The sequence below is a fragment of the Pocillopora verrucosa genome, chromosome 9 (genome assembly GCF_036669915.1).
Source record: "Pocillopora verrucosa isolate sample1 chromosome 9, ASM3666991v2, whole genome shotgun sequence".
NCBI lineage: Eukaryota > Metazoa > Cnidaria > Anthozoa > Scleractinia > Pocilloporidae > Pocillopora > Pocillopora verrucosa.
In genome coordinates, this window is record NC_089320.1 from 1,508,235 (window position 1) to 1,534,249 (window position 26,015).

Consider the following 26,015-nt stretch of genomic DNA (forward strand, 5'->3'; position numbering starts at 1 on the left):
TTCCAGCTGCAGCGAAATGCACTGTGAACTGATCAAATGACGTGCGTGATTATTGCCAGCACAAGCATAAATGGGGTGAGTTTGGCTCATCACATCTCTTAAACAAACATGGTGTCCTATCTGTCTTCTTGTCTTTTTCGAAACGAACATTATGCCCTCTCTGAGTACTTATGGTGTGCTTCCCCAATGGTCCAAAAAAGGGTTTAAAAAACGGTCAAAAAATAGTCCAAAAAATAGTCCAGTCCACATTTTACCCTATGTCTTATCCGCAACAAACAATGATTCCGACGAAGTGCAATGATACCAATTACTACTTTAGTTGAATCAAAACTAGAGAACATTCGTAAGGATTAAAAGAGAATTTAATTCTGTTTTTGTTTCCTGTAATCGTTTTTGTCACTTTTGTGTTATTTTATCCGGAACTCCGGTTGATACTTACAAATGAATAATTCGACACGAAAATTATGCGCTTTTGTTTTATAGGTTAACATCAGCGCGCTACGATCTAGAACTCATGGTTGCAACGAAATAAATCAGTTAAATACTGTGAATATATTAATATGTTTATCATAGTTACAGTAATGTCACAATCTGATTGGCCAATTTGTCGTTGTCGATAAGAGCACAGACAACGCTGTCACGTCACCGTGTCACGAGGTTGGTCATGCGCTAGGAGAATCCTTCTATTTGACCTCAATAGTGTAATAAAATAATAAAAAAATAAAAACTAATTGAGATTGGGTTAGCGTGGACTGCTGCGCCTCGTGAGTCCACAACATTTTGAACTCTGTGATGACGATTACCGTGTCAATAAAACACCTCGTTCATCGTTTAGAAATTACCACACAGGTGAGTAGTGTTATTCGAGCGCGCTGATTGGCTGTTTCGGAAGAGATAAGCAAGTACTATTCACCTCCGAGCAGCCAAAGAGACAATCTCGCGCGTCAATCATTAATTTCCAATAATTTTTTGCTATTTGAAAGAAATGTACTGATTGTTTTGGTTCCTGTATGGTTTATACCAAAACAGTTATTCGCACCTCGGAAAGTATCCACCACTATTTACCTCCACTTCGGCGAATAATTGTTAAAAGTTAGTTTTAAGTATATTGCGCAATGAAATACGAGAAAACAATGGTGTTGGATTAGTTGAAAAAACAAAAAGGTTGAAGGTGTTGTATATTCCTCTAAATCATCTCGATAATGTGCACATTTCCATTTGCGCAGCCCACAACAGCAGATTTTCCCTTTGACGAGATGTTCACGGCAGTTATTTCCGTGTTGTTGACTGTGAAGGTTCCCATTACTTTATTAGATCTGACCTCTTGCGCTTTAACAACACCCTCTTGTAAACTGTAAGTCAAAAGTTCCTCTGATATCTTTCGCAGACAAGATTCACCATTAACCACGCTCAAGCCAGAAAATTTCCCAGGAATCTGAAATGTCTGAACCGTCAATCCTTCTCTATCTATGACGTGAAAAATACCTTCATCAGCGACGGACGAAACACTGTAGGAAGATCTCCTCTTTTTCCTGCCGCTCCTAACTTTTTGAGAAGCAGTTACACTGTTACGACACTGAACAAATGTCACCAGGTATTCGCAACCAACTTTCACCCGGCGAATGATGGTGGGATGTAAGGATATTTGGACTTTCCAGTTAGTGTGGTTGTTTAGGTCCCACAAGTGAACTTCAGCAGGTCCTTTCATCCAATCCTGAGAACTACTTTGTCTTGGTACACTTATAGCCACAAGTCTGCCACATGTGTTTGAAATGGCTGCTTCTGTGATCTGTTTGTGGAATTTAAGGAGACAATATTGCTGCGATTAATCTACTCAATTTTAGTTGGAGCCAGAACCGCAACAATTATATGCCATCTCAGAAACTAGTATGGAGAAACAATCTACTCAATTTTAGTTGGAGCCAGAACCGCAACAATTATATGCCATCTCAGAAACTAGTATGGAGAAACAAGGGATTATTAAGAGAAGCGGAGATTCCATGGGGAAAAAGAGGTTAAGGAAAATATCAGCTTGTTTTATTCTAAGAGCAAGGTCTAAGTTTATGCTGTGACATTTCGGTCCAAATTGCAATAAGTAATGTTGTCTTTTGCTTCTAAGATAATCGGTGAAGGCTAGATTAACAGACACCCTGGTTGGAAGTAACACTGCTATTCCTGATCAACCCATGTTTGATCGCAGGTTAAAAGTACAACAAAGAAATAAGCATTAAGAGCCTTGACAGAGAATGAAAGGATTGCCGAAATATGGCACCTTCCCTTGTTGCGTCTCTTATGTCCGAAATAATGTGTGGCGCTGATAATCTAGTCTAACATGATCAAGAACATTATTAGATGCCAAAGCCTACTATTTTCAAATGTATGACTGTCTAAAATATCCCGTAAATTGTCACGAACATTCCAACAATCACAAACATAAATTACCTGATTTCCACTGTCCACCGAAAATCTCTGTTCAAATGCTTCCCTTTCATTCAGATCCTTTGGCGGTGGATCTTTGAGCTCATGTTTTGCCCATTTCTCTAAACTGTATTTATTGATAGCGAGATAGAGTCTCACAGTTTCTGGCTCACTCTCCGTGAACAGGCAGGTGTACAAGCCATCAGATGTGAATTTAGTGAAGAGGTGTCGCACAGTTAGAAAAGTGAGAGTTCTGATATAAAATGCAAAAAGAATTATTCAATCACTTACTCAGTCTGCTAACTGTGTAGTCAGTCGAGGGGTCACTAAAGCAGTGGTGGGTCTCTGTCTGTCAGTCAGACGGCCAGTTTTTTCAGTCAGACCCATAATCAGTTACGTTACTTTGTAAGGCAGTCATGTATGTTTGTCAGATAGAGGAGCCAGTCGGTCGATCAGTCTTCCAGTCGGTTAGTTAGTCAGACAGACAGACAGATAGTCAGTCAGTCAGTCAGTCAGCCAGTCCGTTATATGTCCGTAGGTATGACCGTTGGCTCGATAGTCCGTCCTTTAATCTATCAGTCTCCAATGCTACAGTCTACTAATCGTTTAGCTCGTCATCATTTAAGTATGTCGACCTACAAATCAGTTAATTAGCCAATCGTCTGATCATTTAATCAATCAGCAGACCGATAATCAGCTAACCCAGTCATTCAGCTGTCCATCGGGAAAAAAAGTAAAGATCACCTGTGCGCTCCCATGAGAAGACTCCTGTCAGATCCATGAGGGTCAACGCCTGACTTCAGATGCCACACATCCACGCCAGTCTCAACAAACACTGATACGAATGAGGTGTCTTCAGAGAAACAGGGGCAGGTGCCACTGGCTGCAAGGAAAGTTTTGCAAGAGAGAATACCATGGGTCGTTATTACAGGTGGTATAATACAACGCATGAAAAGAAATTAAGAAGCCAAGTGATGCAACTTCACCTATAGGTGCTCAGCACAGTAAGGTTTAAGTGAAACATTTTTATCATTTAAAGTCTACTGAATGTAGCAAGAGTATCTAAACGTCATCCCTATTAAACAAATTTCCAGTATTTTCAGCCAATAAGAAATTATTTTTTCTATTAATGATGGTATAGGAATGAGTGGAGTCCAATTCGGTCTGTAGTAATGCGAGTGGTTGACAAAATCGGACTTACTTAATCGGACTTTAATCAAACTATGTAAAATTTGAATAAAGAAACTAGATGTCAGTTACAAGTTTATAAAAAAGATAACTCAGCGAAATGAACGAGAACAGCGAACGTTCATGACGCTTACTATCCACTTACACAGACATGAGGTGTTTTATCTGCCCAATTAAAAGCATGACGCCTACACTGTCCTATTAGTGCTCAAATGAGGCTGGTGATAATCAATTACGTTGAAAAATGCTGTTATAGTTTTAATTTAGGGGAAAGGGAACCACATAGGAGTTGAAGTTTTACCTCCGTTGTCAGAGGCAGGGTGTAACCGATGCAGTCGGTGTACAGGTGACTGTGCCTGCCAAACCCATGTCTCAGTCAAGGAACAACTTACTGCTAATCTATTGTCGTTGGAAAACGTACACTCTTGAACGGGACTGTTGTGATTCTGAAGAAGGCAAAATCGGATAAGGATTTCAAACATACCGGTCAGAAACACTTAGACTTGTCTAACAACAAAAATCTTCACCAGTGTCAATTAAAGAGGTAAGTATGTTTATTACATGCAAAGCTAGAGTTGACTTTATGTTACAATAATATATATATATACATATATATATATATATATATATATATATATATATATATTGGCAAACGATATGTCCCATGTCTTTGCTTGTCTCAGTTACTCTGATCGTTTCATCTAATTCGCTGCATAAATCTTTAAATCGTAGAATTGAGGAAGTACATATGTTCTCATTTATTAAAATCTACATACACTATTTTATTTTAGCTTGCATTGTTGCAAACCTATTTTCTACTTGTGGGCAACCGACTCGGTTAAACTAATCAACTTACCGGTAATTTGACTACTCTGGGCGAGGGCATGTTTCTCGTATCCCACAGCTGAACGGTGCTGTCATCTGAGGCTGTTGCAATCAAGGGATGACCGCTTTCTCTGTTCCCGATACAGCAGGTTCGAATTTCACCTGAGTGGCCAGTCAGTGTTTCCCACTCCGGACTTTTTTCATACGGTTTGGGTGCCATGCATAATACCTTCAATGAGAATGAAATATGGTAAAATGTTTTATGTCCTGACACGTGTATAGCTAGAACAAAGAAGAAAATCTGATTCCCTAAGAGAAATCGAACCTTGGACCTCGGATTCCGCGCTTCGATTCTCTACAACATGGCTAAAAGGACCAACATGGTGAGCAAAGCAATCACTAGGTTTAAATTTTGACAGAATGTAAAGATGAATAGAAAAATGATAGAAGATCTTATCTCTTCCCGTCAACAGTGGCCACAGAAGAGTCAGTATTTCTAGATGAATCATACCTGGAGATGTTCCTTGTCTTTGAGGTCCTGAGTAGCAATGTGGCCGAAGTCTGGAGAAAACACGACAAACTCGACACCCAAACAGTTCATGGCGAGTGTCTTCAGGAGTTTTGCTGTAATATAAGTAAGCTTTTAGAATACAAGGAACTTACATAATTCTTTTTGATCACAATGCACTTATGATTCAGCTGGCGAAAAAAGCTCAAATCTGGAGACCTTTAACTTTAAGAGAAACAAACCATAGATAACATCAAGACAATAGAATAGGTAGACCGGTTGTGACAAGATTTGACTCCTCCTACCCCACCCCCCTTCCACACCCTCCTCTTTACTCCTTTGAAAAATCCCAGTTACGTCTCCTTTCTTCGGGTATCACTTCAGGTTGATTGTTTTTCCCCTTACCAGTCTCTTCTTGCCGTTTTCTTTTAAACCGTTCCAATCACTTTATGATATATGATAATGAGCGACACCACTCACCACTTTGAATATTCCATATGTAGGTTCCATTTGACAACACTGCTCCTAATTTTGCACCCTTCCTCGAAAAACTTATGGTAGCACCATCCATTTTAGGAGCAGTCTTCTTACCAGTTTCGAAGACTCTCACATCCTTGTCGAAATAAAAGAAAATACATTCATGCTCATTTAAAAAAAAAGACTGAAGCGTTCTTTTTCCGCTTTTAATTCAATAATTGCGAGACTGAAGTCATTTGATAGCGAACCTTGTGAGTTTTCGGGCTCCACAAATACATTTTGTCCGATCCAAAAGCTAATGAGTTACCGTCAGGAGAAATCGTTAGAACCTTTGGCCTCCTCTGCAAAAAATTAGAAAGAAACGTTTCTGTTATTACTTGAACGGCCAGCTATGATAAATATGTATAACCTAAGCAGCGGTTTTAAAGAAACCTATAGATGTTGAAACTGTTAGCTAGAGGTATAAACCCTTTTGAAATTTTTTACAAGCGTCTTAGAAGATCATTTAAAATAGCTCAGAGGGCAGGTTTGATCAACGATAACCAAACTTACTTTGCTAGTCCTACCAGACTGTTTTTTTGGATATTTTTTCGAGAGAATATATGTTATGTGAGAATCCTTAATGGAAATAGTCGTTTACGATAACATTTCTCCTCAAGGATTGTGTTTGAGTGAGATAAACGTATAAGAGCTCGATCTATTTTACTATCTTTTGAAATCAACCAAAATGTTCAAACAAAGGCTTGTTAATACTCACCGGGAGTTCCTCTTTCATAACAGGCTGTCCATTAGAGGAAGGTGAAGTGCTATAGGAACGTAGTTTTCCATGTGATGTTGCCAGAAAAATCTACCATAAAGACATAGTTATCCAGTTTTATGAACAACTGAGTTAAAAAATATATATTTTGAAAATAGTAAAGAAACAAAAACATAACGGTTACGGGAAAGAGAATAACGAGCGTTCATCGATCCCTGTTAATATCTTCTCAGTCATTTTACCTCCCAAGCCTTGCCTTTCTTGGTACTGACAATGCTCGCTTTATCGTCAATTTCGCAGTCAACGTTTATCTCCTGTAGAGTTGTCCCTAGTTAAAATAATTGTAGATAAAATCAATGATGCGCATGTCGATGACTAAATGAATATTTAAATCAATATATAAACGTTGAAGTGTAGGAATTGCTAAAACTGAGTCTTCTATAGTCCTGCTACCATAAAAAGTTTTATGATACACAGCCCATTGCAATTGGAATATTAGAGACCCTAATTTAAAGTTCCTGTTTATGTAGGGGTTGTATCAGCAAATTTGCCGTATTAGCTGGCCCGTTTTCCTAGCTGCCTCGGAGATATTGGGGCAGTATCATGTAAGGGTAAGTAAGAGTTGTAAATACTATACCTTCATGTTGGCCACCAGTGCCCAGGCCGTAACGGACAATAGAGTGTGAACCAGCAATTGCAACCCAGTGGCACTGGTCTATGCTGGCAGGAAATGATATCACGTGACATTCACAATGCTTCGTCATGACGGTATAGCCACTTGCGACCTAAAGAGAAAGGATGTAAAAGGCTTGTCTATGATTTACATCAAACCAAAACAAAGGAAATCTCTTATGAAAGCATGTTAAAAACTCAATTGACCAAAACGAAGCTGTTTAGGCTATAAATGAGTTTCATAGGGGAAAGGAGGAACCTTGCAGAAAATTTTACAGCGAAAATCTGTTGGATCGCTTTACATTATTTCCATTTACACAGCACCATAGCATTTAACTATTACATTATTGATCTTTTATTGTCATATTTATGCCTCATGCTCAGATCAAGCCCTAATTCAAACTCGATACTAACCATAAATACACGCAACACACCATCTGTAGCGTACGTGGCCAGATATTTGCAGCCTTTTGAGAAAACACATTTCCTGACTCCAGCTGGATGCTTAAATGATGCTACGTTGATCTTACGAGACTCCATCTTCGTTAAATCTCTCCAAAGAGTGATCTTGGCGCCTTCAGCTTTGTTGACTGTTTCCAAATATTTCTTGGTTAAGAGGAGAAAATCAATCAAAAACAGAGGAAAATTTCACATTTTTTAAAATTATCCCTGATTCAATGTTTATTTGATGGTCACCATTTAACCTTGGGCACCTCTTATTACAGATGACACCGATCTATGTCAGTATCTAAGCAATTGTGCACCTATACCTCCACTGGCCCCACAACAATCAACTGATAACCAAGAGATGACAAACTGTTTATAATCTTTTTCTGATAACAAGCTAAGGTTCATTCATTTCAGGTTAGGAAAAGGGTGAGTGCGCAGTGACTAAGATACCGACATTAATCTAATAATACAGAAATTAGCGGGATCTTTAGAAAACATCTCGTTTTAATCATATCCATATGATATTCGAACGCAGGTCATCTTCTGCTGTCAGTTTTTTTTCTTTTGTGGTTGTACATCTTGTACAACCAACACCACTGTTGCTGAGCGTAGAATTCTACTATACAGCATGTAAATAGTGGTGTATCTAACCTTGGCCATAGTAGCACAATATGAAATATCAGGTTCATTGAGGCAAAGCTGTGGTACAAGCTCGGGGAACTGACTCAGCTGTTGAGCATTGGCTCGAATGCAACTGTATACGTCCTCTATTATGACTGAGTTGTCATTGCTACACTTCAAAGAGGCCTGGAAATGAGGGATGTAAAGAAAAATGTTCAAAGATGACGTCAATACAAACGCGATAATCTAGTAGACCACTGACCACTCAGACTTAGTAAACAGCTCAGTAACAACAACAAAACAGGTATTGCTTTGAATACAGAGTATTTTATTGTCCCAAGAGGAGCGGTTGAAATTAAGGAACAGAGGCCGAAGTCATATCGAACATAACTAAAGCAATGGTATAAAACTCGTGATGGTATAGTCTGATCGTCCGGGTGAGCGTAGTCCCGAGACAGACATTTGTCGGTAGTGGTGACTACTGTTCGACAACCTGAGCGGAAGTCATCATTAGAGTCAAGTAAATAGTCCCTGTCAGACGAACGTTCTACGTCCGGTTCGTATAAACTGATTGGTCAGTTTTGCCTTTATGTTATTAGCTGTAAGACACAAGTGGCGTAGGTCGGTCGTGATTGGTCAAACCATTCACGGTAAAAAATTCATTAAAAATCACTGATTTCACGCCTTACATTTTTGGAAATCTAAAAGCGAGAGTTACCAGCTTTTCCTTTCAGGAAAACCTACCTCAGAGAGTTCAAGGGTGAGTTCGAATGCTTTGCCGGCTTTACACTTTGCCATCAGCCATGGAATCTGACACACAATCTTGAAGATAATAACAATCCCTTAGATTGCGTCACTATTCTTAAGAGTGTTGATTAATCAGCATTACCTGGTCGTTAATGCAAAGGTTTGTAGCCATAAGTTTGGTAGAATAGTCAAAAAAAAAAAGCAAATTGTTAGAATTATAGCAGATAGAGCCCTTATTGACTGGCAAGGCAATAAATAAGAACGGTAATAACTTAGGTATTGTCAAGTGTGACCTTTCTTTGAGAAACATAATTACGAGGGTCTCCTATGTTCTGCAAACCTCAGGTTTACATGAATTGCTTCTTTCGATTCAGCATGTATAAAAAAGGGAAAAAAATTTTGTGTAGAAAAGCGTGATTTGGAAATATAAGTAATATTAATGGGCAACAGACCTCCACAAATTCATTCCACATGTCACATCTGATCAAATGGTAAGGTAACTCGCTTAGCTTGCGCAAGTTGTATCTTGGTCCAGTCTCTTCATCTTCGGAATCCATTCTACTTTCTGAGTCTTCATTACTTAATACCAGTGGCTGATCTGCCACCATTCTAAACGCACTTCGTATTGTTCCATCTTTGTCTGTATATGGCTTGGCTTCCCGCGCCCACCTTAACGTAGAAAATGATTGAATCACCCTCCAGGGTAAAGTGGCTTAGACAGAGCACAATCAATGGAATGCTGTGCCTATTTATTTCAAAGTGTTTCTCAGCTTTGATCCTTAAAAGGGTCAATTACATGTAAAGAGGCGCTTGTGAGAACATTGATTATGGGAAAGATTTTGTTATTGTGAATGATAAAGGCATACTCGGAAAAAAGAAATCCGAGTGCTCACAATAGGAATCGAACTTACGACCTTCCGATTATTACCGACTAAAGGACACTAGTGATAGGCTTGGCTGTTCAAGAAGGACCATGGCGAAATTTGTTATCCTTATTACAAAAAATCTGGTTTAAAATATGCCAATTGAATTTAGTACCCTACCTCGGCATTTTCACTCCACTCTCACCTGGTTCTATTTACCACTAAAACGGCAACGACTGTCTTAAATTCAGAAACCAGGTCAGCCGGTCATACTTTTTTTCTCAGATATAAATCGCACGGTGTTCAGGGATTTTCCTTAACACTTACTTTTATTGATTGTGTCACAATGAGAATGACTGGACCATTTTGTCACTGGACACGCTGGTAACACATTAACGTCTGAGTCCTATTGTTTTGTATACCTGCCATTGAAGTAATTTGCTAAATCCCTGTGAAGCGAGTCTGTAAAAGGCTTGTCACTCAAGAAATAATTTCTTGCTGCCTCCAGAAACAATCTGTGATACCACTTGTATACCACGTGACCGTCAGCTGCTACTTTCACCAGATAACTGCCTGAAGGACGCAAGCACCAGAAAAGTATCAATCGTTATTAAAAATAACAATTATAGCTCGATAAGTTTCTTCAGTTTCTTCCCCTTCAAGTTTTTATATGCTAGGCTGCGCGAGCTTTAGGTAGTCATTCCTTTACTACTTTAATACTGCACAGGAGGCCACGCTGACTATAGTAAGTTCCAATTGTTAGAAAATCTACAATGAGCGGGAAACGTCTTGGCACGCTAGATTAGTTTTTTTACTTACTAGAGAGGAATTACAATTACTATTATCTTGAGTGGTGGTTTGTCGATCTCCTAGTGAAGGCAGGCATGCCAAATAATTTTCTTTCACATTGAAGTCGATGATCATTTATGACTGGCACTGCTAATCTTGAAAACTGCCTCTGATGACTAGTTAAGACTTGGTATTGTAAATTTTTGGACTCAAATTCCATTGTAAACATTCATGTTTTGCGTTTGGCTTTTCTCTTTTCTTTGTAACAAACCTCTTACCTAAGTCATTGCGGAGTCGAGTCCACAGTAGAGGAGGCAGCCTTCTGATTGGTGGCACGTGGTATTTAAAAACCTCATCGGCGAGAACGATATCGTCACATGACAAGATATCTTCCAGTTCTGACTTCGAAAGACCCGTTTTAGAAGCTGTAATGTAACCTAAAGCCCTACGGACAAACTTTTCCCCATGCTCTGTGATCAAGCTGAAACACAAAAAATTTTATATATAACGATAGCGACAGGACATTTCTCAATAGAATTAAAGGTAGCAAGGGGCCTTAGACATCTCCTTTCAGGATAAGTTTATGGTACGTGGCACTGTTAATTTTAAATCATTGCTCATGCAAACTGTTTCTGCTCAGAGAGGAACTTAAAAAGATACATCTTAAAACTGTTGGACTTTCGATGCAGCGGTACAATTGTATGGGCCCTTTTCAAGAGGATTTTACGAAACTTACGCAGGGAATTGGATAGTTTTATGAGATAGTTGGGAGTATTATCGTATGATTGTTATAATGCACGAAGAAAGTTGATCTCACGAACTATAAGATAAAATGACAATGTAGGAAATATGCTATATTGAAGCAAGTTATTGATTCAAAGTTGTAAAGTGAGCGGTCTTCTAGGAAGTGAGCGGTCTTCTAGGAAATCTGACTTGCAGGCCTAGAACAAGCTCCCAATAGATCCTTGGGCCTTACGTTTGTGAATGTAGATTCCATTACAAGTTATTCACCATGATTGAGGATAGAGTATTACAAATATATTTACTATAATATTAGAAATATTTTATTTTATTATCTATTAAAAAATTTAAACTTACGAACCGTTCAAAAAGCTGTATGATCAGCTCCGTCGCAGTCGGTCTTAATTCGTTGTGAGTGTTTTCAGTGAACGATTTCCAACGAAGAGCTGTATCACAAGCTAGTTTCATGTAAAGTGCTGTTGGCTTGGAGCAGGTTTCTAATACTTGAGATCTTTGCTGTACTGTGAGTCTCCTGCAAAGTTTTATTATCAAACCAATCAATGATATCACTGAGGATGACCTATGGTGCGTCTGTATATGCACATTATATTGCATTTTCTATATAGTATAGTAGAAGTATACTGGACCTGAACGAAATGAAATACGGCAAGAGGGTTGTCAGTCTGCCCAAAAAAATGATGATCACTGCCTTAATCTCTGGTTCTGTATGAATACATTTTTGGATAGAAAAACCAAATCGACCACTCAGGCTAGGTTTCGAATCTTCAAAGCACTATAAACATTATCCATGATGTCGGAGTTAAGGTGATAAACATTTAGTCTGTGGGTAGAGTCACTGCTATATACGTTTTGTTCTGTATGTTAGGAAAGAAACAAACTTTCTAACGATGAGTTAAGAACCACTTAAAAGTGAAAGCATACCTTTTCTCTTTTTCTAATCTCATATCTAGAATGCTTTCAGCATCACTCGATTCCAAGCATGAAACCTTCGGAAAAAGTAAAGAGTATGCGAAACCAAAACAATAAGGTGTGGTTTGTGTAATATTTACGGTAAGCTTATTCATGGAGTCACTACAATAAAAGATGATATGATCATTGAGAATTCTAGATAGCTTGGCCATCAAGGATCGAAGGGAACAAGATTACAGCTTGTATATCTTTAAAATTTCGACGCCGAATTTCTTTCGCTGGACGTGATCAGTAATAACTGTTTTGCATTCTTGACCATCCACTTTCCTTCTTTATTTATTTTTTTTCGACCTGTCATTGTTTTCTAGTTCACTTAGCTGATATTTGGCTGCTTTACCAGAGCTGAAGATTATTCTATACGTCGCAGAAAATTAATAATTCACTTCACTTTATAACTACCCTAAGGTGACTACTACCGCGGAACGCAATTATTTCATGTACAAGTTTATATCATATGCAAAGTATCAGAGCAGGGATAAGTGACAAAAAACTTACCTCAAGATAAAAGTCAGCATTGCTCTCTGGTTTTAGTTTGGTTTTTAGTACAGCAAGGCACCCTCCTGTATTGGGAAGGGTGCTCACCACAATGTGGACATTTTTTGGCAAGCTCGTGGGAAGCCATCTTAATGCACGTCCATCATCTTGGTCTGACAACTGGTCCAGTGAGTCGAGAAATAAAACTGAAAAATTTGAGTTCGGATTAAATGGGTACTGTCACATGATCTAATTGTTATTAAGCTTAATTCATGCCTACTCATACTATTAAGCTCCGTTCATTGTTTTTGCCTAGGGAGGGGGAAATGGTTGTGGTTTGAGGATTTCGAATGTGTCACAATCAAATTGTTACTGATTTGAGATACGAGTGATTCTCGCAGCTATGAACACTACTGAACTAGTAGTTGAAATGGGACCTTAAAAAAATTCAGGCCCGTACGGAATTTGAACCCCATGACTTCTGCGATACCTGTGCAGCGCTTTACCAACTGAGCTAACAAGCCAGCTGGGTGCTAGTCATAATGTCGGACCCAAAGAAACCTTCCAAGTGGTGAATAATGACTGGAAATATATGAAAATCATATGTCTGCACTGCGGTGAAGAAATGAGATGTACGCGATCCTCGCAGCTATGAACACTACTAAACTTATAGCTGAAATGAGACCTGAAAAAATTCAGGCCCGTACGGGATTTGAACCCATGAGCTCTGCAATACCGGTGCAGCGTTCTTCCAACTGAGCTAACGAGCCATCTGGGAGCTGGTCATAACGTCGGATCCAAATAAACCTTTCAAGTGGTGAATAATGATTGGAAATATATGAAAATCTTAAGTGTGCACTGCGGTGAAGAAATGAGATATAACCGATCCTCACAACTATGAACATGCAATACTAAACTAGTGTAGCTTTCGTAGCTGTGAGGATCGAAGTCATTATTCACTACTTGGTTCAAATCCCGTACAGGCCTGAATTTTTTTCAGGTCTCATTTCAACTACCAGTTCAGTAGTGTTCGTGGCTGCGAGGATCGCTTATATCTCATTTCTTCACTGCAGTGCACGTATATGATTTTCATATATTTCCAGTCATTGTTACTGATTTCCCCCCTATGTGGCAGCTAATTAGAAGTCAAGTCTCTATAGTCCACCTTCTATACCCTGTTGGCGATGTCTGATCCCACGCCGATCCCTCCAAGAACTATGTGATTACCCCCAGAAATCCTCTCTTTCCACCCTCAGGTGATAAATAATGACTGCCGCCAAGGAAAAGTAAATATACAACGAATGGTATGTATTACCTATCGGATTTTCTGGTGTGGCTCTCTGGAGAAGAGAGCGAAATGTTGCCACCAGTCGCTCACAGTTGTCGGTAATAACTGTTGATGTATCGTTCAACACCAAACACATCTGCAATTGCAACGGAAATTCATAGTGATGGGGATATAATTGATTCAGTGCGCAAAAACCATAGAAATCCCATCGTTTAATCAGAGAAAACTGTGCACCATTTATCATCAGAAGCATCTACAGATCTCTTAAAGATCATATAAGTAAGTAGTTCAAGCGAAGGAGAGCAAAAATTACCAAGGAAGGATTGGTTTTACATTTTCGTCTTCCTAGTAGCTTGTTCTAGGCGCAAAAGTAACGACCGCTTGACCTAAACCTTCTGTGTTTTGTAACTTCTCCGCTACCACCGTGCCGTGTTCCATCACCCTTCGTTTCACTACATGAACGCCTGGAACAGGCTTCCTCGCCTCGTATGAAAACTAAGGTATTTCAGGATTCCTTAGGATACTCCGTCACACAAGTGCTCTGTGAGGTCATTTTTAATAGCACCAGCCAGACGACCTTATTGCACCGGTACATATTAGAGGTATCTTTTTGGCCAACGCCATCCGAGCAAACCTGCGATCATTGAAAACATACCTGCTGACACAGGCTCCTCAACAGAGATCTTACATCAGACGAAAAGGGTGAAGTGCCAATGAATCGTATGAAATGAAATGGCCTACAAAATTAAATAAATTATGCATACTTAAACTTTTGCAATCTTACAATAAGAAGGTAAAAAAAAAAAATAAAAAAAAAATAAAAAAAAAAAAAAGGAAAGAAAGAAATATGTGGGTTTTTGCGAAGTGAGACACAATGACCTTTGAATGCTGTCGGGAACAGGTTATAAGGTCCCAGCTTCTTTGTTTTGGATAAAAAAGTAACCAACCAAAGTAAAAGTAAAAATACCAGATCTTTGCAGCATTACAAATGCAATAGGGATACTTGCATAGTTAATGTACCCTATCCTAAATAATTTCATTTCAAAACAAAAGTCCAAATAAAATAAAGGTTTTCGGGGACAACATCGGAAATTTATCCGCTTCTGGAAAACAATCACTATACATTAGAAATATCAAACTATAAATAATACGACATAAGAAGCTAATATTGCAAAGTATTCCCTTTGTTTATTGTATTACAGAACTGTTACCTGCCAGTCTCTACTCCACTCCAATTTTCAATGGACATATCGTACACTTTGGCCATAAGGGACGTTTTTCCACATCCGGAAATACCATGCACAATAAAAGGCTATAAAAAGGGTTTTATTTTGTAAGTAGTGTCTCAAACACACGAAATAATGGTCGATTCTAACTCGTTCTACTCTACTGATAGTAGGATTGCGACGGCAAGGGGAGGTGGCGAAACAAAAGATTTCATTTACAGGCTCCGGTGGTTCGAAGGGTGGATAACACTATCCACTGGATAAAACTCTATCCAGTGGATAATGTCATACGTTTTGTTTTGCCATCACTTATCCGCTGGATGACAATTTATCCATTGGATAGCATTATCCGACCCTATGGTAATACAAGTGGGCCCAGAAAAGTAGCTCAGCACGTGCATTATAAAACTTTTTACATTCCCTAGCCTTCCCCTTAAAAACAACAACGCGAAACCACTAAAATCTGTGTGAACCAAGAGCAGAAACTCCGACGGCAAATTTCCATTTGGAACTCAACGTTGCTCACATACGTCATGCTGAAGTTGAGGTGTGGCGCCATAAGAGACCGTAAACATATCCAGTGATTTGTGTAGTTTTAACCAAAAATATAAAATTCATTTTAAATCGATATCTTCCTTGACGTTTATGTCCTTCGTGCTCAAGGTCCCCCCTAATTCATGGAGTGCTACGAGGCAACTGCGAAACCTTAGCGTAAAATAAAACAATACTAGGCCTTGATTTTAGCTTAAGGGATTGAAAAAAACAATTGTTATGAAAATCGTTGCCTACCTTTCCACCATTATCCATCTTTAGGTAACCTTCCATCTAAGGAGATGAATGAGCAGGCTTTAATTAAGCAAAGGTGCTGGGAGGGGGGGGGGGAGAGGAGGGGATCTAGAAAGCTAAGGTTGGCTTTTGGGCAATGCAGTTACCTTTTCAAGAAAATGTTTCCTACCAACGAATGCCTCTGTTCTTTTCTCTGCCATGGTCGCGTGGTTAAGAACTTCGAGATACAAAGGGTCATCAATCACCTTATGTTTAGCCACAGCTGTAAGAGAAGAGTTGTACAGCGGGATTAACTCAATTACACAATTATAAAAATTAGACAATGCAAAATACCGTACGCTTCATACGAGCATCTGTGAGTGAACAAGACAGTGAGTCGCTTGACGCTAGACCGTAATTACAAACGTTTTCAATTATTCACCTTCCTGGATGCCATCGACCATAAACTGACAGAACTTGTCGCAGAAACTCTTTACTTCTTCTTTGTTCCTTTTCACGTCTATATGACCATCTTTCGTAACGTGTAAAGTTAAGCTGTATCTGTAAAACGAAGCACTAATGTTTTAACATCTCCACTATTACCTTTCTTTCTATTATTACTGTTCAAACGTTTCTAGTTTGGCACTGATGTGTAATCCCGTGAATACCAGTGACCTGTACAATACATTAAATTTCAGTACACGAGAAGATCTCTTCAAGTGTGTTTTACATGTAGTTATCATCGCAACCATAGGTCTCGGCACTCCATGGTTATTTAGGGGTCTATCATTTTTAAAAACACTTTATCTATGAAGGATCAAGAAATGATGAAAACGACCACGAAACCTTGTGTAACCATACGGTTATTTATCTTTCAAACAGGCAAATTCTGTTACTATTTTTTTTTATATTAAAAAGAAAAATTGGCTCATTAAACTTGGCATGGAAACATATACGTAGGAAGACGTTTCTCGGACATCCCCATCACTATGGTCATAGACTAACAACTCATTTTTCTCACCTGAAGATGTTGGCACTTGGCATAAATTCTTGACAGCTATCTCTAAGCCTCTGTAGCGAACATTTTGCATCATTTCGATTTGTGGAGTGCGATTGAAGTCCGCATTCCTCTACGTCTACATAGCGATTGACGAAACCATTGTTGTTTGGATCAATTTCGTCTAATCCATTGAGGGACCGTAAAAAAAGGAACATGTAATTGGGATCCATGTCTTCTCCTCTAATCCCAGTCATAATTTCTTCCTCTGTCACTGATATTTTAAAATCTTCCTCTGTCATGTTGCAAAGGGGAAAAGCTGTAACGTCTATCTGACTCGCAGCCTTTTTCAAAGCTTCTCTCATAGTTACCAGATTCTGCCACCACTGATTTCTTTCTTGTCTTGCCTTCGTCATCGTATCTACCCCAGCGGAATTCTTGTAAGCGTGTGGGTAATACGTCGACACAGGAAGTAGAATATAAGCCGCAGGGAAACTGTTCTCATCCAGTTTGTACCATTTTTCCAACAGTTCAGATGCGCTTTTGCTGCCTGGCTGACTCTTGACGCTGCTCAAAAGCATCTGAAACACTTCCTTATCAATCTTGTTTGGGATTGGTCTGTAGCCATACTTGTCACCAATAATACAAACCATGTACGGTCCTATGGACTCCTTCCTAGAATTTATCACGAACAGCACATCAGAATTAATAGACAACTATATACAATACGAGAAGGCAGAGCCAAAATTTATACGCATGTACAGCAGAAAAGGCGCCAATTCTTGATAGAGAGAGCATATGCGCAAATCTCACCAACTTCAAACAGTCCATTTAAGGTATACGTTTACACCGTTGCAACGCTTCCGTTAAATTCACTACTTTCTTTATATTGTTCGTTCATTTCCTCAACCACCATCTACTTTACCCTCAGATCCTTAGGTATGGAGCTCCGCTAACGGAAATTCTCCCATGCAGTTGAGCGTGATAGTAACAGAGATACCACAGAATTTTCGTTTTACTGTTGCGTGCATTTGACGGACTGGGTTATTAACAATGACCTAAAGCTACCAGCTGCTTTTCCAGTTTTTTGTTAGTAACCCGTAACGTCTTGGTATGTGCAAAATACCGCAAGTATTACAAGCTGCATCTGACAGACCCTTTTCTCCCAAGATAAGAAAAAACTACGTCATGAAAAATCTGAAGACTCGAACAAGAAAACCGACAGTGAAATTAAACGTATAAAGGAAAAAAAGGCTTAGTCCAATCACTGTAAATAGATCAAGCAGCATTTCAAGCTTTACATGTTATTTCAGTGCACTGGAAAATTAGCAAGTCTGTAAGAAATGGCCTTCAATTAATTCACCTTGAAGATACCCCCGCTATTTTAAGGACTTTTCAAGCGGACAGGATTGATTTTCTTTTTAGCTTTCTTAAATTTGTTGAGAAACCAAAGACTTGTAACGAGAGACGCTTTTATCCTCTCCTGCTCAGAAACAACGCCGACATCAGGCCAAAATTGACCAGGATTCTGTTTATCAAATGAATAAAAGAGACCAATTTTTAAAGAAACCATGGTTCTGCGTCGGTAGGGGGTATAATGAGATAATCTGGTTTCATCAACTGAGTTGATAATATAATTGACCATTGTAGAGAATTTCTAAAGCTAAACTCTTAATTTATTACTGAATACCTTTGAGATGGCCAAATAGATTATCAAATGACAAAATCGAGTTACATTGTTCATCAGTTGTTTTCTGATAGGTATAGCTTAATTTTCTAAGATTTAATCTTATTTGGATATAATCCTTGTTTAGTTTATAAACTAATCTTTCCCTTATCGAAAAGAATAAACAAAAGAGAAAAGCGCTTACAGACACATCTCATTGTTTATCTTGTTGTATCCAAGCAACGTTTCCTTCAGAATCTTCGACAATTGTTAAGCACTCGTATTGCAAAATTAAAATAATTCTTCATGATCATTTATCAAATTGATAGTGAAAATTAATTAAGAGTTTCAAACCTGCATCGCTGAACTTCTGTCACACAAATTTCAACCGCCTGATGCTCGTCTGTCATTTCGTCACGCACTCCCCACCGCATGTCAGCTATACTAAAATTATAGCCAAGCCGTCGACAAAATTCTCGCAAATATGGATACACGTCTTCCATTAGTAAATCTCTTTCCGTACTCATGTCCGTGAAAGTTGAGCTCAAAAATATAGCGATCTCCTTTGATGGAAGACTCCATCTTGAATCTGGTTTGATTTTTCCTTGAAGCAGGTTGTTGAAATACTCCACCAACTCTTCGTCTTCGTTTTGAAGTAACTCCTTCCGTTTGCGGTAAACAACCGATGGAGCTTTGCGGAGAATGGTTCTCCATGGCTCTCTCTCGGGGCGGTCGTCTTCCCAAAGCTGCAAAGCCTGACGGAATTTTTGGTTTGCAAGTACTACTTGTCGTAGAGTAGTGGCTTTTGTATTTCCATTTCCCATCTTCAAGAAGACCGTCTCCGCCAACCACACACTAACCACCGGTGTCGCGAAAATCTCTTATATTGATCAAAATTTGAAAGGCCTAATTTAGGTCACAGTAACTTGTTAGTAAAATCTAGATCACCTATAAACGAAACTAGATCACCTAAACAGGAAGCCGTTCCGAGTAAGACTTGCCACCGTCGCTGATTTTGGTCTTTCAACTTCGCTCAGAGAACCGAAGTTTGAAGTCAAATTTTGGATAGTACTTACAATTAATCCTTCAAGTGACTAAATTTGGGAATAAATGGCTGTCCTCGAGATCCCTGTCAGTGAAGTTCTGATCATAAGTTCACAACATGCGGTATTGTTTATAAATTATCATGATTTAATATTCAGAACTCGAGCATAATCAATTCCGTGCACTCTTGTTAATGACCTCCAGTGGGCAAGGCTATTGTTACGTTTGACAACATATTCGCCTTCATCCGATTCTTATGCAAACTTTTAATTGGACTTTTTACCTCTTAAGGCACATAATACTCAAAAGTCTATCAAAACAAACAAACTTGTGGAAGAACGTATCCTATTCTTGATTGACAAGGCCTTTAAACCGAAAGTGGAAAGAAACGTCGGCCTAAACAATAGTAATCTACCAGTCAGACATTTGAATTCAAATCTGTTGACACCGCAATTAATAAATCGGGTTTTGGACCTAATTACTTTGCATTTTATAATACGTTGCGCACCAATCGATTTAATCATGTACGTAGTTTGTAAACAAGGATCGCGACTCGGTTAGTGCTTTTGCATTTTTTTCGTATTCGGGTAGAGTCTGGGTGCATATTTAGTGCGAAATGAATGAAGGAATTTCCTTCAATTTAGCAGTCGAAGATTAATTGTTTGAAGATTATCTCAAGAAGCTTACACCCACAGGCAAGTGCACTACGTAGTCAAAAATATTTACTAGTGCTTACCTATTCTAAGGAATTGCACAAGAAATTATTTAATGACTCGCAAGGGTATGGGTTACCCGTTGGGAACATGGTGTTTATTTCAACTTTCTAAACTCAATTTCAGCTTTCTCTAGTCGTTGATTAATCTATGTACTTTAAGAAAATTGGCATGTTATAAATTCTAACTAAGGGCAAAAAAAAAAAACAAACAAACAAACAAAATTTTGAGCGAATTGTCGGGTTGGTGGGGGCCTCGCCAAGATCACAGAACCAAATTAGATCTAACCGTTAAATACATTTATTGGCATTAAGAATTATGATTACATCAACTTAAATAACAGTACATGTTTAATTAATATATGTTGGATCTATACTTCGAATTCAATAAATACAGTTTGTATATATTATGACTTTGTGTCCATGCAGTCTAAGATAGATTTACCACGTTAAATATGATTTTTGGTCTATGTATGCTACATCTCTCTAATTGGTTAAGTTATTAAAGAAATGCGCTCGCTACGATTGGTTGGATACTGTGTGCTATCTTGCGCTAATCATCACGGGCGAGGTTAGTTACCGCAGAACTAACGCGCAAAGTGCATGCCAGGCGATTTCTTGGTGTCTTTGAAAAAAGGAATCCAGAAAATTGAAAGGAAAAAATGCTGAAGCTCTAGTAGTCACCGAAGACGGTTTACGGTAAACTCAGGAAGCTAAACACAACGTCTGATCAGTGGTGGCAAGTTTGGTAGTGGTGAGTTTGATATAATGGCGGGCTGATCGGATACCCTGGAGACTAATCTAAAACAAAATCTTTTCACGACATTCAATCAAATTGCACCATGAAAAGCTTTAGCAAAGCGCGTTTTCGAGAGAAAAAAAATCAGCTGCGTTCATTTACCAAGCCACTCAAACAAACACATACCTTAAAGGGAAGAAAAAGAAAAACGCGGAAACTCGAGCAAGAGTCGAAATCACGGCGTTAAGTCTTGATTATAGCTAAAATAAGAACTTGAGAAACCGAGAATCCTTACCAATGGCGATTCTAACCGATCAAAGCTTTTCGAACTAAACATATCATACTTGTTCCAGGTTCACTTCCGGTTCCAAGGCTACATTGAAAGTCACTCTTTAGACCGTGTCATCCGTCAGCACCACTCTCTTAATCTTCGTGTTTCCTTTTAGTTTTCTTCGGATGTCGAGAACGACTCTTTGCTTTACATAGCGGGCAGATGGGCGCATTCCTGTGAATCTGTTGATGGCAAGACAGGCACGCCTTCATTGGGGGTGGCTGCTGCTGGCGGAAGTGTCTTTCTCCTGGAGGACCCCGCTTGTTGACGAGCTGCTGGGCAGCTGCTGCTGCGGCAGCTAGCTGGGATGCCACAGGGGGAGGAGGAGGTTCCTGTGGTTCTGGCTTCCAACCAGGAGGGGCACGCTCGAGAAACCTGAAGAATGAAAGAAGGCAACCATATTTTTTTTCTTTTTTCAATTTTTTCCTGAATTGAATTAGCTCAAGAAAGACCTACTATTTCAGCTAAGAATTCGTCAGACACTTTCACGTTTATTGTAATCCCAGGCTCAGTGTTAAACGGTAATGACATCAGTCTGATTAGCACTAATAAATCATAAGTATGAACATGATCATAGTTATTTTTTCTCGTCATAAAATAAGCTCTAAGCACTGCCACTCATAAACTGTAGCATAATGCATGATTTTAATTCTCAAACCATACCAAACAAGCGCACATAAAACCCTCGCTAATTTGATGTCTGGGGTTATTACATGCTTCACGCCTGTTACTTTTTGAAGCCGTGTTACAATTCACGTGGCCAAAGTAACCACGTTGGGAGTAATGTTATTTTGCCCATTGTTTCTCTTAGTGTCTATACCACCGCTGACCCTTTCCCATCAATACATTCGTTTGAAAGGCTACACCTTGAACTGCCAAACTCTTGGCCTACCCACAACCCTTACTAGTTGTGAAACTGTCAATTTTTGCGTACAATACATGTACATGAACAATGTGCGGTTTTGTTGACTTAGCAAAAATGTTAAGCTTGTGATGGCTAGCTCAGCATCATTAGCTAACTATGGTATATAAAAAACTTTCATTCTATGTACAAAGTATTTTGAGTAGATTCTACTATTACTAACCCTTTACATCCTAATATCAGTATGCATTCTCTCCATACTCTTCTCTTAACAGTTCCAAAGAAGCTGACAAGGAGAATTTATTCAACAATCAAGAACCTCTCTAGTTGCCGATAATTTTGTTTAATCCCATGACCTTAATGCGGGATTCAGGGGACATTGTAAGGAGAAATTACATGTAGTCTGTTAGTCACTCTTAGGGATCATATGTTTAAAACTGCTAATAAGCTTATCTTCAACTAAATGACAACCCCCTTACTCTGCGAGGCTGTTTTCTTCATCCAGGTTAGCTATTTTGTCAAGACCCAAAGAACCCCTCATTTTGTCAACCTCTCTCTTAAGGGGTTTGTATTCATCATGTAGTCTTCTCAGAGTGTCAAGCCCTCTTTCCCTTTCAGCTTCAGACTGCTTGATGGTATTTTCCATCTACAAGATAGGAGTAAAAAATAAGATAAAATGTTCCCCAAATTCATTTCTGGACAAGCTTAGTAAAACATCACTCCAAGAAAGGTATAGTTTCCATCCTTGATAAGCTAACTATTGAAAAAAAAGACAAGTTAAAAAAAAAAAGAAAAAAAAAAAGAGGCCAGTATTTTGTAAGTCTCAAAACAACAAGCTGAAAACACAAGACCTAACAGAAAATAAGTAGAGACAAGAAATCTTCATTTGTAGACATTTTTATATCGGAAAGTTACATAAATTAATATTTTGCAAACAAAATAAACAAAACAAAAAATAACAAAAACGATCAAAACCAGATTTGCCAAAAAATTCTAAACATTGTTCACATAACTGAGGCACCTAGACACAACATAATGACAATGACCCAATTACACCATTTTGTATACTGAAAGAGTTTGCATTTCAGGTTAATTGGAAAATATCCTAAAAAAAACCCAACATACAGTACTTCATACTAATTGTGAATATATGAGAATCATATATGTGAACTGTGAATTTGAAGAATTGAAAATGAAACTAATCTTGTACATACAAGATTTGAACCCATGACCTCTGAGATACTGGTGCAGTGCTCTACCAACCGAGCTAACAATCCAACTAAGAGCTGGTCATCATGTTGGTTTGTAATAAACCCATGAGGAGATGAATAAATGACTGTGAATTTATGAAAATCATATTTGTGAACTGGGATTAAAAAATGAATAAATAGGCAATCCCTGCATTAGGACAAGAAAGGAGAAGGAAAGAAGAAGAAGAAGAAAAAAAGAGAAAAGTCTGTTACTATGAACAAAAAAAGGGAGGCAAAGGAAAGTTACATGACAAGATCTTGCACATTTACGATGAGGAGCTTAGCCTGTGTGGGTTGGCCTGTGTATCATATAAGTGATTTAACAAGGGACAAGTGTTTCTAGATCAGCCGGAGGAAGTGAGAAGTAACACAACTGTGAATTTCCCTCACACGGGCATGGTAGAGTAGGCATTCGTGCCACATTCTAAAGAGATTGGTTTGTAATTCATCAACGAGTATAAATAACAGAAATCTATCCATATGGCATGTTCCACAGATCTTTTAACTTACCAAATTGATGTCAGCATGGATAAGTCTAAGTTCCTCTACATGTGCCATTTTCTCATGTAGGAGAGCTTCCATTTCTCCCTTATAGTCCTTAAGTAGTTTACTTTCCTTCTCTGCTACATCTAACTCATGAATAAGCTGAGATTTTAGTTTTTCCAACTGGGATGTCTTCACCCTGCAATCAAGATTTGATAGAACAGTTTTTCAAACACAAAGAAATGATCCATGCAGGTTGACACAATTTTAGCTATTGCAGAAAAAAACCCTGAAAATTAATGGCTTTCAAAAGATTCCAACCCATGCCTCCCAGATACTACTTTGGTGCTACAGTCAACTGAGTTATGAAGCCACATGGTAAGTGAAGCCAATTTTAAAACACTGTTTTCCTTGTATTGTTTTATTTACTCCAGCCTTTAATTGCAGGCATGGAAAAGGAAAGCCTAGAGTAAATTCTAGGTATTTGCCTTATTGCACATCTGTACATGTATGGTATTTCCTTTTCTGGATTCATGGTCATCAATACACAACCAACTAGATAGAGGGTATTTTCTAAGAATTTCAAAACTGAGGTTTCATTACAAAAGGGGCGCATACAGATAACATAAAATATTGATTATTCACTGGTACAATTGTTGTCAATAAAAAAACCTGAATGATGAGAAAGAATCTAATTTAATTTTCACAGAAATCAAGCATGTTTTTTGCAACACAGTGTCTGGTGAAAAGGCAAGTTCAAATTATATGTACTCAGCCTAAGATTCAGAGAACTTTTGTGTACAAATTTGGGTAATATATAAACACAACAAAGAAACCTCATCATGATAACAGATGCCATTTCTTCAACCAACAAATATCCTAACAAAAATTGAAATCCTTCCTACTGTACTTGATAAATTTAACACATGAGTGTATGGAAAACTTAACAGGTTTATCTGGCATTCATATAAACTGTCTAAAAACATCGGAAAAAGATAGCAGTCTAAAATCCTTGATCACAAGGTTTGGCTGTATTTCAAATTTTTATGGTTTTACTGTGAATATTTTAAATGAAAAATGTGATGCTAAAAAGCTGCACTAACCTCACAAGAATAAGAGAGATTTTAATGGTACTCATAACTCAAACTTGTGATCCATTTGAAATAAAAATAAAAAAAAATTTAAAAAAGATCGATCTGCCTGATGGCCATTGCTAGGCTGCATTTGAGTATGGCATCAGGAACAGAGGAATATGTATTTTGCCAGAAACAAAGAAATATGACTCTTAAACAAAAAATAAAGCGATCATATTTCTTTGTCCTTAAAGCACAAAAGAAGGAAGGGAGGATTCACGCTCATTGATTGCCTCGTAAAAGGCCAGTGGCCCTTTTAAAATAAAAAAAAAAAGGTGATAGTTTTGGAAACTCTTCAGTAGGATTTCGAGGTGGAAGATAGATTGCCCATTCCAAAATGATGGATTTATTTCATTTATGATCAACAGCTGAAACGTTTCAACCGAACAATAGTGTCAAAATGCAATAATACTTTTTCGGTACAGCATAAATTATTATTTTTGAGAAATTTCTCGCTGTTGCGTGCACCCGATTTCCAAAACTATACAACAAATATTTGAAAGCAAATGGTGACGAAAACGTTTATTAAATTAAGCCCAGGATGTTTAAAACTCATGCTGGTACAATTTAGGGCGTTTAACACATTTAACAAAACGAAACTATCGATGGTTTCAATTGAAGAGTCATTTGATGAATGCTAAGCAAGGAAATTTCAAACCTTTCTAAAATTGTCACAGAAAAGTACAGATCGAGGAAAAAATTTGCAGACATCGACTTTAAAAAGAGATGATTCGTTACCTTATATCTCTAATGGTCTCTAGTTTTCTCATATAGTCATCATCTTCACTATCTCTGACAGGACTTGATGCCATGATGTTCTTTTCAAGAAAATGTAAATGCCAAGATGGCGGAGAAGTTGCTCATATACAGAATTATTGTTATTCACGTTTCTAATTGGTCGATGCTCATTAGAATAGCCAATCAGCTGCGCCGCTTTTAATTAGAGCAGTAAGAAATTTCAGCTGTCTTCTTTCTTTGAATTTTATTTCCGTTTCAAAC

General features: G+C 38.3%; 2 protein-coding genes across 3 annotated transcripts; both read right to left on the minus strand.

Annotated features, from left to right (window-relative positions):
* Positions 1 to 353: 353 nt before the first annotated feature.
* LOC131780556 (uncharacterized) lies at positions 354 to 19,684 on the minus strand. Of its 2 annotated transcripts, XM_059097171.2 has the most exons (29): positions 19,539 to 19,684; positions 18,817 to 19,342; positions 16,821 to 17,471; positions 16,242 to 16,360; positions 15,967 to 16,082; positions 15,824 to 15,859; positions 15,020 to 15,120; positions 14,464 to 14,545; positions 13,836 to 13,944; positions 12,542 to 12,726; positions 11,999 to 12,063; positions 11,418 to 11,588; positions 10,594 to 10,796; positions 9,949 to 10,099; positions 9,116 to 9,332; positions 8,661 to 8,738; positions 7,947 to 8,102; positions 7,260 to 7,451; positions 6,811 to 6,958; positions 6,416 to 6,501; positions 6,174 to 6,263; positions 5,665 to 5,757; positions 5,420 to 5,552; positions 4,943 to 5,055; positions 4,463 to 4,660; positions 3,908 to 4,052; positions 3,163 to 3,301; positions 2,443 to 2,671; positions 354 to 1,789 (listed from the first exon to the last, which is right to left on the minus strand). In XM_059097171.2, exons 2-29 carry the CDS (start codon positions 19,284 to 19,286, stop codon positions 1,187 to 1,189), a joined length of 5,079 nt encoding a protein of 1,692 aa, XP_058953154.2. In that variant the 5' UTR covers positions 19,287 to 19,342; positions 19,539 to 19,684; the 3' UTR covers positions 354 to 1,186. The 2 variants fall into 2 exon arrangements, with proteins under 2 accessions (XP_058953154.2, XP_058953153.2); XM_059097170.2 differs by having other exon boundaries at positions 18,817 to 19,684.
* Positions 19,685 to 20,397: 713 nt separating this feature from the next.
* On the minus strand, positions 20,398 to 25,866 carry LOC131780548 (zinc finger C4H2 domain-containing protein). The gene is made up of 4 exons (XM_059097157.2): positions 25,755 to 25,866; positions 23,911 to 24,082; positions 22,630 to 22,796; positions 20,398 to 21,663 (listed from the first exon to the last, which is right to left on the minus strand). The coding sequence occupies exons 1-4, from the start codon at positions 25,826 to 25,828 to the stop codon at positions 21,381 to 21,383; spliced, it is 696 nt and encodes a 231-aa protein (XP_058953140.1). The 5' UTR covers positions 25,829 to 25,866; the 3' UTR covers positions 20,398 to 21,380.
* Positions 25,867 to 26,015: the final 149 nt, after the last annotated feature.

What these genes read in the sequence shown, in the direction of transcription:
- LOC131780556 (XM_059097171.2), bottom strand. Translation starts at nt 19,286, where the DNA reads ATGGGAAATGGAAATACAAAAGCCACTACTCTACGACAAGTAGTACTT. An exon ending in GGAGCCCGAAAACTCACAAG is followed by an intron (nt 5,553 to 5,664) that starts GTTCGCTATCAA and finishes TATTTCGACAAG; the next exon opens with GATGTGAGAGTCTTCGAAAC. An exon ending in CCCTGCCTCTGACAACGGAG is followed by an intron (nt 3,302 to 3,907) that starts GTAAAACTTCAA and finishes CTTTCCTTGCAG; the next exon opens with CCAGTGGCACCTGCCCCTGT.
- LOC131780548 (XM_059097157.2), bottom strand. Translation starts at nt 25,828, where the DNA reads ATGGCATCAAGTCCTGTCAGAGATAGTGAAGATGATGACTATATGAGA. An exon ending in GAGACCATTAGAGATATAAG is followed by an intron (nt 24,083 to 25,754) that starts GTAACGAATCAT and finishes TCTTGATTGCAG; the next exon opens with GGTGAAGACATCCCAGTTGG. An exon ending in GAAGAAAACAGCCTCGCAGA is followed by an intron (nt 21,664 to 22,629) that starts GTAAGGGGGTTG and finishes TTCATTCTTCAG; the next exon opens with GTTTCTCGAGCGTGCCCCTC.